This window comes from Equus przewalskii, chromosome 10 (genome assembly GCF_037783145.1).
Source record: "Equus przewalskii isolate Varuska chromosome 10, EquPr2, whole genome shotgun sequence".
NCBI lineage: Eukaryota > Metazoa > Chordata > Mammalia > Perissodactyla > Equidae > Equus > Equus przewalskii.
In genome coordinates, this window is record NC_091840.1 from 48,510,015 (window position 1) to 48,525,049 (window position 15,035).

Here is a 15,035-nt window from a genome sequence, read left to right on the forward strand (position 1 = left end):
CCAGGGGAGACAAAGCTCAAGGAGACGTGACTTCTGCCCTCCAGCAGCTCACAGCTGGCTGGTGACAAGTCAACAGCCAGCCCAGCATGAGCGGAGCCGTGGCAGAGGGGTGAGCCAGGTGCAGAGGGCAAGGAGCAGGGGCTGGAACTGGACTTCCAGACGTCTAGGAGGTCGTCAGCAGTGCCGGGGAGGGAATCGGCACCCGCGAGAGTGAACGTGTGCGTGGGTCAGAAGGAGCCCACACAGGGCAGCTCGGACTCAACGGGTCACATCTTTAACCACAGACTGCGAGCCCCTCCTCGGGTCTGGAATTCTCTCTGGCCCTCCCGGGAAAGGGACCCAACCCGATTCTTGTGCCTGAAGTCCTCCCGCAGGGCAGGCCACAGGGCCCGTGACAGATCCCACACAGCCATCTTTCCAAGACGGGAGGGGTGGGCAGGAGCAGCTCTTAATCCCTCCAAGGCGCTCAGCCCGATGGGGGCCTCCTGAGAACAGGGGCCCTGCCAGGTTGAGGGGAGGGCAGGCGCCATGCTCCGGGGACCAAGCCCGCCCCTGGCAGTCTCCTGTTCCCCTCTGGGGAGGCTGCACCGCACAGTGGAGAGACTGGGGCGCTGAAGTCCGGAAGGCCTGGATATGAATTCGGGGTCACAGGCTGGGTAACTTTGGGCAAGGTGCTGAACGTCGCTGAATTTCACCATTGAACAAAGGTAACAAAATCCACCTTGCACGTTTGTTATGAGACCAGATGAGAAGGGTCCAGACAGCCCAGGGCTGGGCCTGGCACGCGGCAGGTGCTCTCACGGAGAACGGAACACCCTCAGCCCCTTACGCCCATGGGCGTCAGCCACGGCTGCTCAAAACCTCCCCCGCCCCTCCCCCACACCTATCTTTCGAGCATCTACTATATACCAGGAACTAGGGCGAACACTTAACCCCATTTCATCTCTGCCTGTCCCTGCATCTTGCTGACAGGAGATGTGAGCCCCCCCGGGAGCGTGGAGAGATGGGAGCGGAGTCTACGAGCCTGTGCGCGGGAGTGAGCCCGTGGGTGGAGAAAACTTCTCGCTGCTAAGGGGAACGCTGCTCAGACCTTTTATTTTTTGCCCACAGCAAAATCTCATAAATAAATAAATAAATAAGAGAAAATCAATAGGGCTTCCCGAGTCGGGCTTGGCACAGCCAGGGATCTCAGCTCTCAGAAAAGTCAATAGATGGCGTCCCAGTCGAGGGAGGGCGAGGCAGAGCCTGGGGGCGGGAGGGGCCGTAGGAGGGAGTGGGAGGAGATGCTGCCCCCCTACTTAAGCATGGCCAGCTTCTCTCCCAGATGCCTCACAGCCCCCAGGAAACCTCTCCCGCCTCCTCGTCCTTCTTCAAGGCTTCGGGGCAGCTTCGCCTCTGCTAGGAATGTCGCCGGGGACCAGGCCCACGCCCCTCTCACACCACACATGTTACACACACACACACACACACACACACACACACACACACGCTATCTGCTTCTAGTGCTCAGAGTTCCCTTTTGCACTGGAAAAATTCTTAAACAACTCATGGGACTGCAAGCAAGCCACTCCCCTTTTGGAACCTTGGTGCCTCCATCTGTAAAATGGACATGTTCCACCAGGCGGTCTGCCTGGAGGAGGCGGAGCCCTCTCACTAGCTTCCTCATGTGAGACCAGGACCTCTCTCCCCACACCTGTCCTGGAGGAGGTCTGAGACTCGGATTTCTCCAGGGATGGAGGATGGGGGTAAGCAGCTGCTCTGGGGGTCCATGGAGAGACCAGGGAGGAAGCACTGTGAGGGAGAAGAAGCACCAGGTTTATAATCCAACAGATCTGAACTCAAATCCCAGTGCCATGGTTCAATACCTGTGTGACCGTGGGCAAGCCACTGCCCTCTCTGAGCCTTGATTTTCTCATCTGCACCATGGGGGCAATAATGTCCACCCCACAGAGTGCTGGGAGGAAATGCATGGCAAGGGCCCAGGCCAGTGCCCAGCACATAGTAGGTGGCCCCTATTCCTACCTCTTAAGACCTTTAACTGTACTAGAGGCTGGCCCCAGAGCACATGGCTGACACGCAGAGGACCTGAGAGTTCGACTCCTAAAATTCCTCCCTGAGGCTCCCCGTCACAGGCCCCAAAGCTCAGGGTGCAGCCGAGGTCTGAAGCCCCCCCAGTCAGCACTGCAGCCCTTTGCTCTGATCACACGCATAAAGGACAGAATGACTCTGAGGACTCTGTGGCCACTGTGGGCCCCAACCCTGGCACCAGCCACATCTTCCTCCACAGCTACCGGCCCAGTCAGGGCCATAGGGAGGATCCAGCCCTGGCCCGGGCCACTGTCACAGCGCAGAGCCGAGGCAACCGGACTTGGAAGGGGGTGGACAAAAGGCTGGCACGTGCCATCAGTGTCTCCGGCTAGATGTCCCCCGCCTGTGCCCCCGCCATTCGGCAGCAGAAAGCAGAATCTGTGTCCTGACCCTCAGTCGGAACAGCGCCCGTCTGTGTCCCCATGCTTCTGTCCCCACTGGCTGACGGGGCTGCACGGTGACCCCTGCAATTCCTATGCTGAAGTCCTAACCCCCAGACCTCAGAAGGTGACAGTATTTGGAGACGGCGCTTCAAAGAGGCAGTGAAGTTAGAATGGGGCCATCAGGGTCAGCCCCAAGTCGAAGTGACTAGTGTTGTCATATGAAGAGATGAGGACACAGACACACAGGGACTGAGGGTGACTGTGTGAAGACACCGGGAAAGGACGACCACGTGCCAGCCAAAGAGACAGGCCTCAAAGAAACCAACACTGCCGACACCTTGATTTCGGCCTTGTGGCCTCCAGAATGGCAAGAAAATAAACTTCCGTTGTTTAAGCCCCCCAGCAGTCTGGGGTATGCTGTGATGGCCGCACCCCCACCTCAGGGCCTTTGCACTTGCTGTGCCCTCTGTCTGGAATGTTCTTCCCCCAGATACCCTCCTGGCTTTCTCTCTCACGTTCTTCAAGTCACCTCCTCCGTGAGGCCTTCTCTGGCTACCCCATGTGAAGCTGCAACACCCCTCCCACCTTCATGGGTACACCCTATTCCCTTGCTGGGCTTCTTGACTTTGTTTCACTGAGGAGTCATTGCTGCCATGGAAGGCTGACCCTCAGTCGCTCTGGTGACCGCACATCAAGGCACAGGGCAATCCCCCCCACTCCAGAGATTCCTTGGCCCCCTCAGCCACCCCTCCCCCAAGCACTGCTGCTCTGATTTCTATCACCACAGATTGGTTTGGTCTGTTCTAGAATGTCCTATAAATAGAATCACCCTGTGCACATTTTTGTGTGTCTGGTTCCTTTCATTCAGGAAAATTATTGCTAAATCCACCCATGTCATTTTATGTGTCAGTTGATGGTTCTTTTTTATTGCTGAGTAGTATTCCACGAGTGGATGTACCAATTCGTGGATGCATTCACTCGATGGACACCTAGGCTGTTTCCGGTTTTTCTCTGTTATGAACAAAGTGAACGAAGCCACTACAAACATTCTTGCACAAGACTTTCAGTGGATACATATCTTCACTCCTCATGGGTAAATACCTAAGGTTTCTGTTTCATTTTTCTCCACAGCACTTGCCACTCATCAACGTACTGTCTATTTGACTTATTTACCTGGTTTATTGTCTAGAACATGACGGATGCTTAATGAATGTTTGATGGATGAATAAATGAACGAATGAATGAATGAATGTCCTTTCCAGATCCCAACCCCCCACAAAGTTGTTGGCAACAGACTTGGGCACGAGCCTTCTGTTGGTCGTGTGCACCCTAGCCACGAGGGAGGAGAAAGCCCTCCACATTGAAGCAGTCCCTCCCCAACCTCAGGACCCCCAGGGGCTCTGCTGTCCTGGGGTTCCTGTTCAGAGATGGAAATTCCACCTGCACAGCGCCTCTACTCGGGGCAGGCTGGCCTTCTCCCTTGCCGGCTGTACCAGCGTGGCTGCTGCTGCCGCCACACCGTCCTCTATCCCAGGGCTGGGGATGGGCTGCCCCCACCAGTGACCTGAACCTTTTTGCTTCCTTGACTGGATTAAACTGTCAAGTTGCTGGGTGTTTGCAGAGCGAAGGGAGAGCTGTAGACAGTAATGTGGTTTTATTTACAACATAAGCGCCTTGGCGACATCACTGGATTCTGAAAACAGAACAATTTTCAGACCCTTGGGGATTTCTAGGACATGATTTCCATAAAAATTAAATATTGATGAATCTTATCTCTCTGCCAACTTCCTTGCTCCCCCTACCCCCACCCCAAGCTTGAGAGAGAGAGAGAGAAAGGAGAAAATGATCAGAGAAAGCAAGGCAGAGAGAGACAGCGAGAACACAGGTGTGGGACTGTTTCCATGAAACAGATGAGGGGTTAATGAGGGGAGCCAGCTCAGCCTGTGTCCAAGGGCAGGTGGGTACACATCCTGGTCCGGATCCTTCATCTACAGCTGAGCCTGGGTGTCCAGGAGCTGGCCCGCAGTGTAGCAGGCATCCAGCCTGGAGCCATGACACAGCAAGGGCCGGGCACCCCAGGAGGCGGGGATCCACAAGCAAAGGCTTGGTTGTGGCCAAGGGGTCAAGAAACGGATGTTCGCACAGGCGAGGAGCAAGGCCTTTAGCAAACCAGCCCATCTGGGCCTCATCTCCCTCCATCTTCGTTCCTCCTTGAGCACCTTTCTCAGGGTCTCCAGGATTACACTGAATTACAGGAATTTCAGAGATGAGAACTTCAGGTTTCAGAAGGGGAAACTGAGTCTCAAAGGCAGGTGGCAAGCAACCCAAGACCTCAGGCCATCAGGGTGAGTGGGAACAGAAGCCAGCCTCCTGGACTCACAGTCCAGAGCTTTGGCAGACACCACACTCACGTCCCTGGAGGCAAACAGACGAATGGGGTGGATTTTTGAGGAAATCTGCGAACCAGCACGGAGGCTAGCTCCGACCAGCCTCTTGCCTCCAGGGCAGTTCTCTTTACTCCAGAGGCGGACCTGGACATTCAAGACACAGAAAGGAAAGATGCCCATATAGGTGGCTGCAGGGATGAGGGATAAAGGGGTTGCCTTTTGCTTTGGGGCAAGTGTCAGGCTGAGGGCAAACCCATCCACGAATCCTGTAACTGAGAGCGTGTTTCCCTCTGAGCTGATGGCCCTGGAGTCTGACTGCAGAGTGGGGGGCTGTGAGATTGGGAGAGGCAGCTACGGGCAAGTGGAACCAGCGCAAGGCTCGTCATCAGGCTACAGCTGTTGACGAGCTCTTGAGCATCTCTGAGCTTTGGTTTTATCATCGGTAAAAGGGGCACAGCTTAATGGTTAAGGGCTGGAGTGAGCCGGTGTGAGTCTAAACTTAGATGGACTGAGTCTTGATGTCTCCATCTGAAAGGGGGATTTGTGGATGGAATGAAATACCTGTGGGGTGCCTGTTGACAGCAGACACTCAGCAACTTGGCTGGTCCGAGTCTGGGGGAGGCTCAGGGCATGGGGTCAGGTGGGGGCTTTGGGCCGTCCTTCTATCTCTACTCTTCTCCATGTGAAGAGCTGACTCACCAGCCTCCTTCCATGTGTCCAGACTCAAAGGTGCTGCCTCAAGATTGTTTGGGGCAAGTGTCAGAATGTGCCCAGGAGGCCCTACAGGATATCCCTGTGGGTGATGGCTCTCGCAGACCCGAGTCCCCAGACAGCAGACCTACTCACCCAGCCCCACGCAGCACCCGCTCCATCAAAGCCCAACATGCATTGAAGAGAAGAGTCCACGACACACCACGTGGCTAGGAGCCACTAAACCCTCGGGGTCCCAGGTGCCTAGATTCCTGCTAACCTGGGAGAGGACCAACGCCTCATCTTAGGCAGTTTCTCAAACATCCCACACGCAGCAAAGGGAAGCTGAATAATAATGATCATCATAAGCAGCATCTGGAATATTCGGTACTCAAGAGACACCCACATCACAAAAGTCTTCCACGTCCCCAAAGTCACCGAGTCCTCCGCACCGTCTGGTGAGGCGTTTCCCCCTCCGCCGATCCCATCCAGCAGACGAGGACCCCGAGGCTCCGGCTGTGTGATTTGGCCAGATTCACGAAACAAGAAAGTGGCAGAGCCAGGTACGTACCCAGATCACTATGACTCAAAGGCACCTGTCTACCAGCCTCAGGATGATAAGGGTAGTGACTCACTGCTCAAAATGGGCCAAAAGTCTCAAAAGAGCACATATGAAATGCACGTATCCTCGGCCCCAGCAATTCCACATCTGACCGTATAGCCCAAGGAAATAATCATGAACATGCTCAAACGTTTACCTTCAAGGATCTTCATGGCAGCATTGTTTACAAAAGCAAAGAAAAAAACAGAAACTGCCTAAACGTCTGCCAGGAGAGGATGGAATGCCTTGTAGCCATGAAGGGCACAGCACGGCCAAGGGAAAGTTCACGACACATTAGATGAGAAATGGGAACAAACGGAAGGAAAGATTCAATTTTTAAAACACAAACTCCATATACACACACCTACAATAAAAGACCAAAAGGGTGTAAAATGTTACTAGTTGTCTTCTCTGACTTTCTCTGGTAAAGCTGTAAGTGAGTTCTGATTTTATTTTCTCATCTCCAAATTTTCAAAGTTTCCTAAAATAGCTATGTAAGACCTTTGTAACCACCCCAAACCCCAAAACAATCAATGATCTTTAAAGACACATGCACAGTATAACATCGACAGGTTTACCACGGAATTTTTCTAAGAAATCCAAAACTGAAGCCTGTCAGTCACGATGTGACTGGACAGCGTTTTGGCAAAGGGAAAAATTCTTAAGATCAAGACAGTAGCTCACCAAACCCAGACTCTTACAGACCCAGCCCTTGGAGAAGATGTGAGACTGTGTGCCCCATGGAGGCGACGAGTCCACCTGGCATCCGGCGCATGGATGGGGATCCCGGTGGCTTAGCCAGAGCAGCCCCCAGCAGAGAACAGGTAGGCTCTACACCAACATGCCCGCCTTCCCATCGCCCGAGCGGCTGGGTCAGCGCCACCTTCAAATGGCCCAAGACAAACCCTCAGAAGAAATATCTGTGGGAAAACAGCCATGTGATTGCCATTCTGGCTGAAGAACTGATACACCCAGAAGAGGCTAACAGAGGGCAGGCAGAAAGGGTGACTCCTCTTTTCCTCCTTCGTCCTCTCCCTCTGAGGACCATCAGCAGCTGCTGGGAGAACAGACCTCGGCTCACAAGGCGGCTCACAAGGCGTAATAGCTGCTGAAGCTTCACAGGTTTGTAACCTGTTGGCAGACGGTGTTGGGTTTCACTCATCAGCCCCGTGGCAGGAACGCACGCTCCCACAAACCATCTATCCGCTTGCTCACAATATCAGGCCTCAAAATTAACTACCCCAGATCCAAATTGGTAGCAATGCCAATAGCTAAGCTCCCCTCCCTCTCATTCTCTCCTTTAGCCCAAATGCGGGAGGTGACGGGATCTGGAGCACCGAGAACCAGCAGGGTTCCTTCCATCTCCAGTACGATCACAGAAAATTAGACGAGATCATTTTACAGTGTTTAAAAACAGATTACATTGGTCAAGTCCCTCTTGCTGGCAGAGGGTCAGATCGTTAAGATGCTGATATTGCCTCAAATGTTCTTTTTCTGTCAAACTGCACTCTTGGAGCTCCCTAAATCCATTTTAACTAGCTGGCGAAAAACGGTAGAGATTTTTATCTGGGGCCACAAATGAACCTCAGATGGTGCTCAAAATGGGTGCACGGCAGAGAGGGCTCCCCCTCTTTTCCTGCTTTCAAGCCCCACCTCTTGCATCTGCTGCTCCCAGCCCCACTGCCCAGGCGGCCCAAATTAAGCCCCCAGCCCCACCCACGGATTTTGTTCTGCCCCATTTAACATTTTGCTCTGAGCATTTTCCATCATAAAAGTCTTTGAAAACATTTTCAGCGGCTGTATTACAGTCCACTGGATGGCTGTGGCATAATGTAACCACATCACAGGACATTTGAGCTTATCTTTCTGCCAAATTAGGATGAGACGAAGCTGCCCCTGGGACAGCCCTGCAGCCTCGGTGCCCCAGGCCCTTCTGGAGAGAAAGCGCTCGGCACTTCAGACAGGAAAGTACAGCCAGACACCCGAATTCATCTCTTTCACCAACCCCCAACATCCAAGAGAGGAGAAAGAAAAATCATGCCTGCAAAGAGGCCCCCTGCAGGGGAGGCCTGGCTCGGCTGAACTTCCAACCGATCCTGCATCCACCAGACCTCCACGCCAGAGGCAAAATTTGCTTCCTCATCCTCACCAAAGAGTTGGAAAAGACAATCGTTCACCAGGATTCAGACCCCTGGGGAAGGTGGGCCATGCTTGGGCCTTGCTGAGCTGACACCTTCAAGCAGGCCCCCTAGGGCAGTGGTTCTCCACTGGGCGGGGTTGGGGGGGGGGGGCGATACTGTCCTGGAGGGGACATGTGGACATGTGGCCATGTTTGGAGACAGTCTGGGTTGTCACAACTGAGGGAGGAGGTGCTATCGGTATGTAGTGGGTGGGGGCCAGGGATGCTGCTAAATATGCTAGAATGCACACACAGATCTTAAAACACTTCTCTGACCCAAAATGGCAGGAGTTGCAAGGTTGGCAGACCCTGCTTCAGAGCGAAGTCAGAGCCCCGGCAGAGCCCACACCAGGAAACTGAAGAGCCGAGAGCTGACGGGGGCCGCGCAGAGGGGGGAGTCCAAGTCACCCCGACATCCACAGCGGGAGGTGAGGGAGAACGTACCGACAGCTTGGGAGCCAAAGGCTCACTCTGTCGGCTGGAATGGTGGTTTTCCCTGGATGCGCGACGTCTGGGGCATCGTCGTTGCCTGACCCGGAATCTCTCACTCCAGAGCCAGGTCACAGGTCACCTTCTGTGCAGCTTTGCCAAAGCATCTCTGAAGGTGGCCCTGAGGCCTGCTGTCTCCCAAAGGGATCCACAGAGGACACCTCACTCCAGAGCATCCTTCCTCCAGCTACGAGGCATCCCACCCCTGCCTGCCACGCCGTCAGCAGCTCCCTCTCACCTACCGAAAAATGCCTGGACTTTGAGGCAAGCATCCAAGGCCCATTGCCACTTGCCCCACCTACTTCCATACCACGCCATGTGGCCTCCACGCGGGGCAAGCCAGGCTGCTCTCCTGCCACCTTGCTCCTGCTCAGCAGCTGCCTAGTCTCACGATGCCCACCTCATGCCCCTCATCTGTCTGTTGATTCTGCCCCGCGTCCTCCAGCTCCAACCTTTCCAAAAAATGGCAGTCCTCCTCCCTCAGCATCCCTCCGAGCCTCTTTCATCCCCACCAGATGCTGACCCTACTCCACCGAGGGTCAGAGGCGCCCAGCTCCTGTCGCAGCCCCTCCCCAGCTGTGAGCTCTGCCTCCTGAGTGGGGCCGCGTCTCCCCCATAGCTGTGCTCTGCGGGCACCCCCAGAAGGGTTAGCACATGTATCTGGCCACACCCCACTCAGTGTGTCCTGCTAAGACCCGCTTTCAACTTTAAAGCTGGAAATGATGACTCTGCTCCTCACAGCTGCAAAATTCTGTGCCTCTGAACAATGGGACCTGAGGAAATGCCCATCCTCCCAGCCCCATCCGACAATACAGGGGAGGCTGGATCACAAACAGCCTCAACACAGATGCCAGCGCCCAGGCACCCTGAGAGCAAATGTCATTTCTGAGCACCTGGATGCCCTTTCATCCTCCTTCTGACCCAGACAATTCATGGCAGCACTGGCCAGAGGCGGGCGGGTAACTTGTCCTTGAAACAGGTCACGAAAGGAAGCATGGAAGGTGCTAAGGGGCAAGATGGCGCAGGATGCCGAGAGCCCGCACTGCCTTTTGGCACATGCTCCAGTGCAAACTGCAGCGACCTGGATTTGTGCCAGTAAACAGGAAGAAAGGCTGAAAACAGATGTTGAAGAGTTTTATGTCTTTAAAATCGATGTCTGAAACCACAAGGCAGAATTCTCTGAGCCCTCGTGGGCTGCCCAAGAGGAGGCGCCCCCAGAACACTGGGACATCTATCTAGGATGCTGCTTTGAAGCCACCCTCCCCAAAACAAGAGTCACAAGGGAGCCCTGTTCCCTTTCTGGCATCAGTGGTGGGGTGTAAAATTCTATAACCTTTGCTAAGGGCAATACGGCAAAGTATGCCAACATGACGATGACGACACAGCCTTAGACCCAGGATGTCCTAGGAATCTTATCTTACAGATCCACGGATGCCAAGTGACCTCCCTACAAGGATAGCCATCACAGCCTTGTTTGTAAAAGCAAAAGACTGGAAACAACCTAAATGCTTACCAGCAGGGGACTGGTTACATAAATCATAGCACATCCATGTAATGGAATAAAAGAACGGAAGGTGCTCTGTGCCGATAGGCAGCGATCTCTAAGACAGACTGCTAAGGGTAAAGAGTCCAGGGCAGGGTGGTATGCGTAGCTCGCTACCATCTGTGGGGTTTGTAAGGGAATCATGACTTTGTAAAAAAACAATGGCTGGAATATTTATGGAATCTGAAAGTGGATGCAGGAAGTCAGGACCATCAGCTGCCTCCAAGGAAGGACACTGAGGGTGAGGCCCAGGGACCAGAGGAAGCCTCTGCCCTCTCCACCTCTGGGGTCTTTTTATTGTGTTCCATGTGAGCATATCATCTACTAAAAAATAATTTAGAAGCCCACACAGCCATGATGCACTGCCTGTCCCACTCCATTACTCTAATTTCTTCTCATCTCTCCTGTCTCCTCCTCACACACTCACCCGCCGGTCCCCTTCCCCGCCCCCCGGATGTCACATGGAGAGGCAGCAACATAAAAAGCCCCCGGACGTGGTGTCAGGAGCGGGCTGTCAAGCCGGCCGCCCCCTCCGTGCCTGGGTGCGAATGCTCTCACTTCTGCAGACCGGCACCTGCTTCTGCAGCGAGCACAGATCAGAGATCCCCCCTCACTGAGCACTGGGAGGATTAAAGCAGATGCCCAGCGGGAAGGTCCCCAGCACAGCACCCAGCACACAGGACAACATCCCCAAGTTTGCTGGCCGGGGAGGCCTGCCGTCAGCCTGTCCTCTGATTCCAGTGGGGGGCTCTCCAGGGAGCGGCTCTGACCGCGGGTGGGAAGGAAGCCCCAAGAGAGCGGCTCCCTGCCTTGCGTGCGTGCGTGAGCAGGTGTCCCTGCTGTCTCTACCCACGGCTCTGCTCCCACGGGGGGAGGGGGGAGAAGGGGGCCCCAGGCCAGATGTCTGCGAATCAACAGACTGTCTTCTCGGCTCACTGCATTGTGTCTCGTGAGGCCTGACATCCAAGACATCCTTGGCAGTGGCTTCGGAAAAGCTGGAGATGCAAGGGAGCCAGTTCAAAGGCTGCACTTGTGCAAGACAAAAGAGCATGTGAACGGCCTCATCTCCCCTCACCTCGCAGGGAAGCATCCCAAGAGGGCTGCGAACACGGATGCAGAGGGCAGCAGCTCCCCGGGTGGGTGGGGGACAGGGGAGGGTGTGCTCCTTGATGTCCGAGCACATCTGCTTTCCTTGAGCCCACATCCTACCCCTCTTCACACTGCCAGCCGACGGGAGCAAGACTGAGCTCAAATCCTGGCTCCACCACCCACTAGCTGTGTGACCTCAGGCAGAATGCTCAAGCTCTCTCTGCCTCAGTTTCCTCACCTGCAAACTGCAGACAATCACATCACCTATCCTGAAGGATTGTTACGAGGATCAAACGGGCTAATGTGTGTCAAGCGCTCGGCACGGTCCCTGGCACAGAATAAATGGTCAATACACGTTAGCTAACGTTGACACCCATCGTCTCATCGTCATCCTCATCATCGCCAAGGCGCTCCTCTCTCCTAGCCCCATTCTGCCACACTGCCGGTGTCACAGTCCCACAAGACTACTGAACCCCAGCACAGAGGAGCAGCCCCAAACCCTAGCCTCCTGGCACCTCGGGCCATCTCTAGGGCCACAGCAGCCAGCCCAACTTGCAGACCGCTGGACGCCAGCCTCAGCTCTCAGTGTTCTTTGGCCGGCCGGATGGGTCTCAGCAGCTTCACTTCACACTCCCCTGCTCCTGCCTTTTGCAAGCCCCACCTGGCCTCGACCCCAACTTTTCCCATGAACATGTAGGGACAGTGGCCTTTGGTGCCCAGCCCAGCCCTTGCACAGTCACGCTCCACTCCTCAGCGCAGGCTGCAGCGGAGGTGCACATGTGACTCCGGCCTCTGAAGTCCGATTCACCGCCTGACACTGACAGCACAAATAACAGAAAATCCATCAGCTCTCCCCAAGTCCCGAGCCAGCATCTTCCTGCCTCCAAACCAAGTCAATTTAACATCTGACACTTGTGCCAAGAGCTCACGGCGGGAAAGACACGATCCTTTCAGCTTTACAACCTCCGCCGACAATTCCCCACCTGGCCTCGGACCGCCAGCGTTAGTGCCAGGCTCCCCGCCGGCACGGTGGGCGGTGTCACACCTCTCTCCCCGGCTCCCACCCAGGCTCTGAGAGGGGACGTCTGCAGCCCAGCACAGGCACTTGTCCCCTCGCTGAGACCACAGCACATGCTGGATGGTTCAAGGACAGCATTGTGAAATTATAACTGGTCTTACTTTCTGGGAACAAAATCCCGAGCACGTCTCCACGGTCACGTTGGCCTGTGTCAGCGAGTCGGGGAAGGCGTGCGTGACGTTCTCTGGCAGCTTGAAGCACCCTCGGTACGTGACGGTCCTCCCTGTGGGGAGGGAAATGGGTTTCTGGTGAGAAGTGGTGCCCACAGTTGTTGGTGTCCGTCCCAAGGGAAAACAGCAGCTTCAAATACCAAAACAGCTGTAAATATACTCAGGAGGGGTAGATTTCAAATTAGAGAGTGCAAACTGCCCTGGATGGGGTGTGGTTAAGCCAAGCTCCCTGGAGATACCAGGCCCCAGAACTGCGGTCACCCAGGGGCCACGTGGCTGAAACTGTTCAGCTCAGATCTCTCTTCTCCCACCAGCTCTCAAGGGGCAGTGTTCATTCACCTATCCATCCTTCCTTCCTTCAATAAATTGGGATTATGCATCTATTATGTGCCAGATTCTGCACTAGGTGACCTGAGAGGCTGATGTTCTAGAAAATTCTATGTCCTCCCCACACACGCATGAGAAGAAAAGTAGGCTGGGGAATCTGAAATCCTGCCACGTTCCCTCTCACGGTGCCTTCGAGTCACACCACTGCTTTGCTTTCTCTCTGGTCTTAAACTCCTACCCAAATTCTAGGAATACTCCTCAAGCCGGTATTACAAAGGAAGCCTCGTGCCAAGCTGTTCTCCAGACCCCTAGTGGAGAAGTCCAGCTCCCTAGTTGGCTTCCTGGGTGGTGAACCAACCTTCTGGAATGTTCCAGTACCAACTGCTCATATTTCTTCCAGACTCATCAGAGTTTCTCTAGGTGGCATCCTGATTCACATCCCATGCTCTTTTTAACAGCATCTCCTGGGGCTCAGCATCTCGCCCAGCTGTCTCCACCTGCCACACCTCTTGCCCAGCAGCAGAAATCCTATCAGCAGCCACAGTCCCTGTGCCTGGCCTGTCCTGGTCACCCTCCCTTGCCACGTGCCCCAGAGCCTATCTCCCGGGTGTCTGTCCCACCCCAGTACAGCTGGCTGAGGACCACAGCCCAGTCTATCTGGATATTTTGTTCTTTTTGGGCCAATGATGCCACAGGACAGGAAGGAATTCCGTGAGCCCAGCACAAGCCACCTCCCAGGCCCTTACCCCAAAGCCAGGGCAGAGAGCGGGTTGTGGGAGACGCAGCCCCATCAGGGCTCCACGGCGGGAGGGCTCTCTGCATGCAAAACGGCAAAGCCGGACCAAGCCCGGGATCTGGAAGCCCATCCGATGGACCACAGCACCCGTGGTCTGGACGTTAGGGCACGGGCCTATTAGGGCACAGAAGGAAAGCAGCCGGGTGCTGGGAACACAGTCCAGGCTGCACGTCCTAATGGCCTGGGGTCAAGTCCTGGCACTGCCAGTGACTCGCTCTGAAATTTGCGTGTGTCATGACTCAGAGACTCTCCATTTCCTCACCTACATAACAGCCGGCAGCTAGAGTTGTTCTAAGGAGCAACGTGTACCCGTGTGTCAGCCCCTCATGGGGCTGCGTCTCCCACGACCCCCTCTCTGCCCTGGCTTTTGGTGTAAGGGCCTGGAAGGTGGTTTGTGCTGAATTCCTTCCTGTCCTGTGGCGTGACTGACCCCAAAAGAACAAAATGTCTAGATGGACTGGGCTGTGGTCCTCAGCCAGATGCACTGGGGTGGGACAGACACCAGGGAGACAGGCTCTGGGGCACGTGGCAAGGGAGGGTGACCAGGACAGGTAGAGCACAGAGAGAGTGGGGTGACCCAGTGGGTCCTAGGCCGCAGAGAGGTACAAAACAGAGGTGCATCTGGGCCACTCCCGTGCTCCCCACACCCAGCCCTGAGCCCGACACACAGCAGGTGCCCAGTAACTGCTGATGAATGAATGAACATGACAGGGCACGTGAGGGACCAGTGTGAACTCAACACGGTATGAGGTGAGAGCTGCCAGAGGCGCAGCATCAGCCGCCCTGGACCTCACTGAGGGGCAGTCGGCGAGGTGGCTGCCGTCCAGTGCAGTCTGTTCCATACCTTCTCCCTCGCTCCCCAGGGAGAGCCCAACGGCCACTCGGGGCAGGAGACCTCCAGGCAAGGCCACTGCTCAACTGCTCAGCACCCGCCTCTGATCCCAACCCAGGGGCACGTTCTGGGGGCTTCCTCCTTGTGGGTGCTCCTCGCTAGCGAGAAGAGGAAGTTGAGGATGGCTACCTGGTCACCTCTTGACACAGATCCTGTCGCCTCATCCCCTGGAGAAGGGAGTGCGTGGGCAAAGGTCAATCACACGGGCTCCACAGCCTGCCGGAAGGGGTGGCCATCACACTGTTTTCAACATGAACCACGACATCAGGTCTAGCTGACTCAAGGTGTGACGCTGGCTTGAACGACTGGGCTATCTGACCCTT

The 15,035-nt window shown here is 55.2% G+C and overlaps 1 protein-coding gene across 5 annotated transcripts in view; it reads right to left on the reverse strand.

The window, feature by feature from the left end:
- The window catches only part of WSCD1 (WSC domain containing 1), a 48,036-nt gene that overhangs the window by 11,602 nt on the left and 21,399 nt on the right, over positions 1-15,035 (reverse strand). For all 5 annotated transcript variants that reach the window (XM_070560995.1, XM_070560993.1, XM_070560996.1 and 2 more), the window contains exon 5: positions 12,629-12,750. In XM_070560995.1, the coding sequence (XP_070417096.1) occupies positions 12,629-12,750 (122 nt within the window). The remainder of the gene's footprint in view (positions 1-12,628; positions 12,751-15,035) is intronic.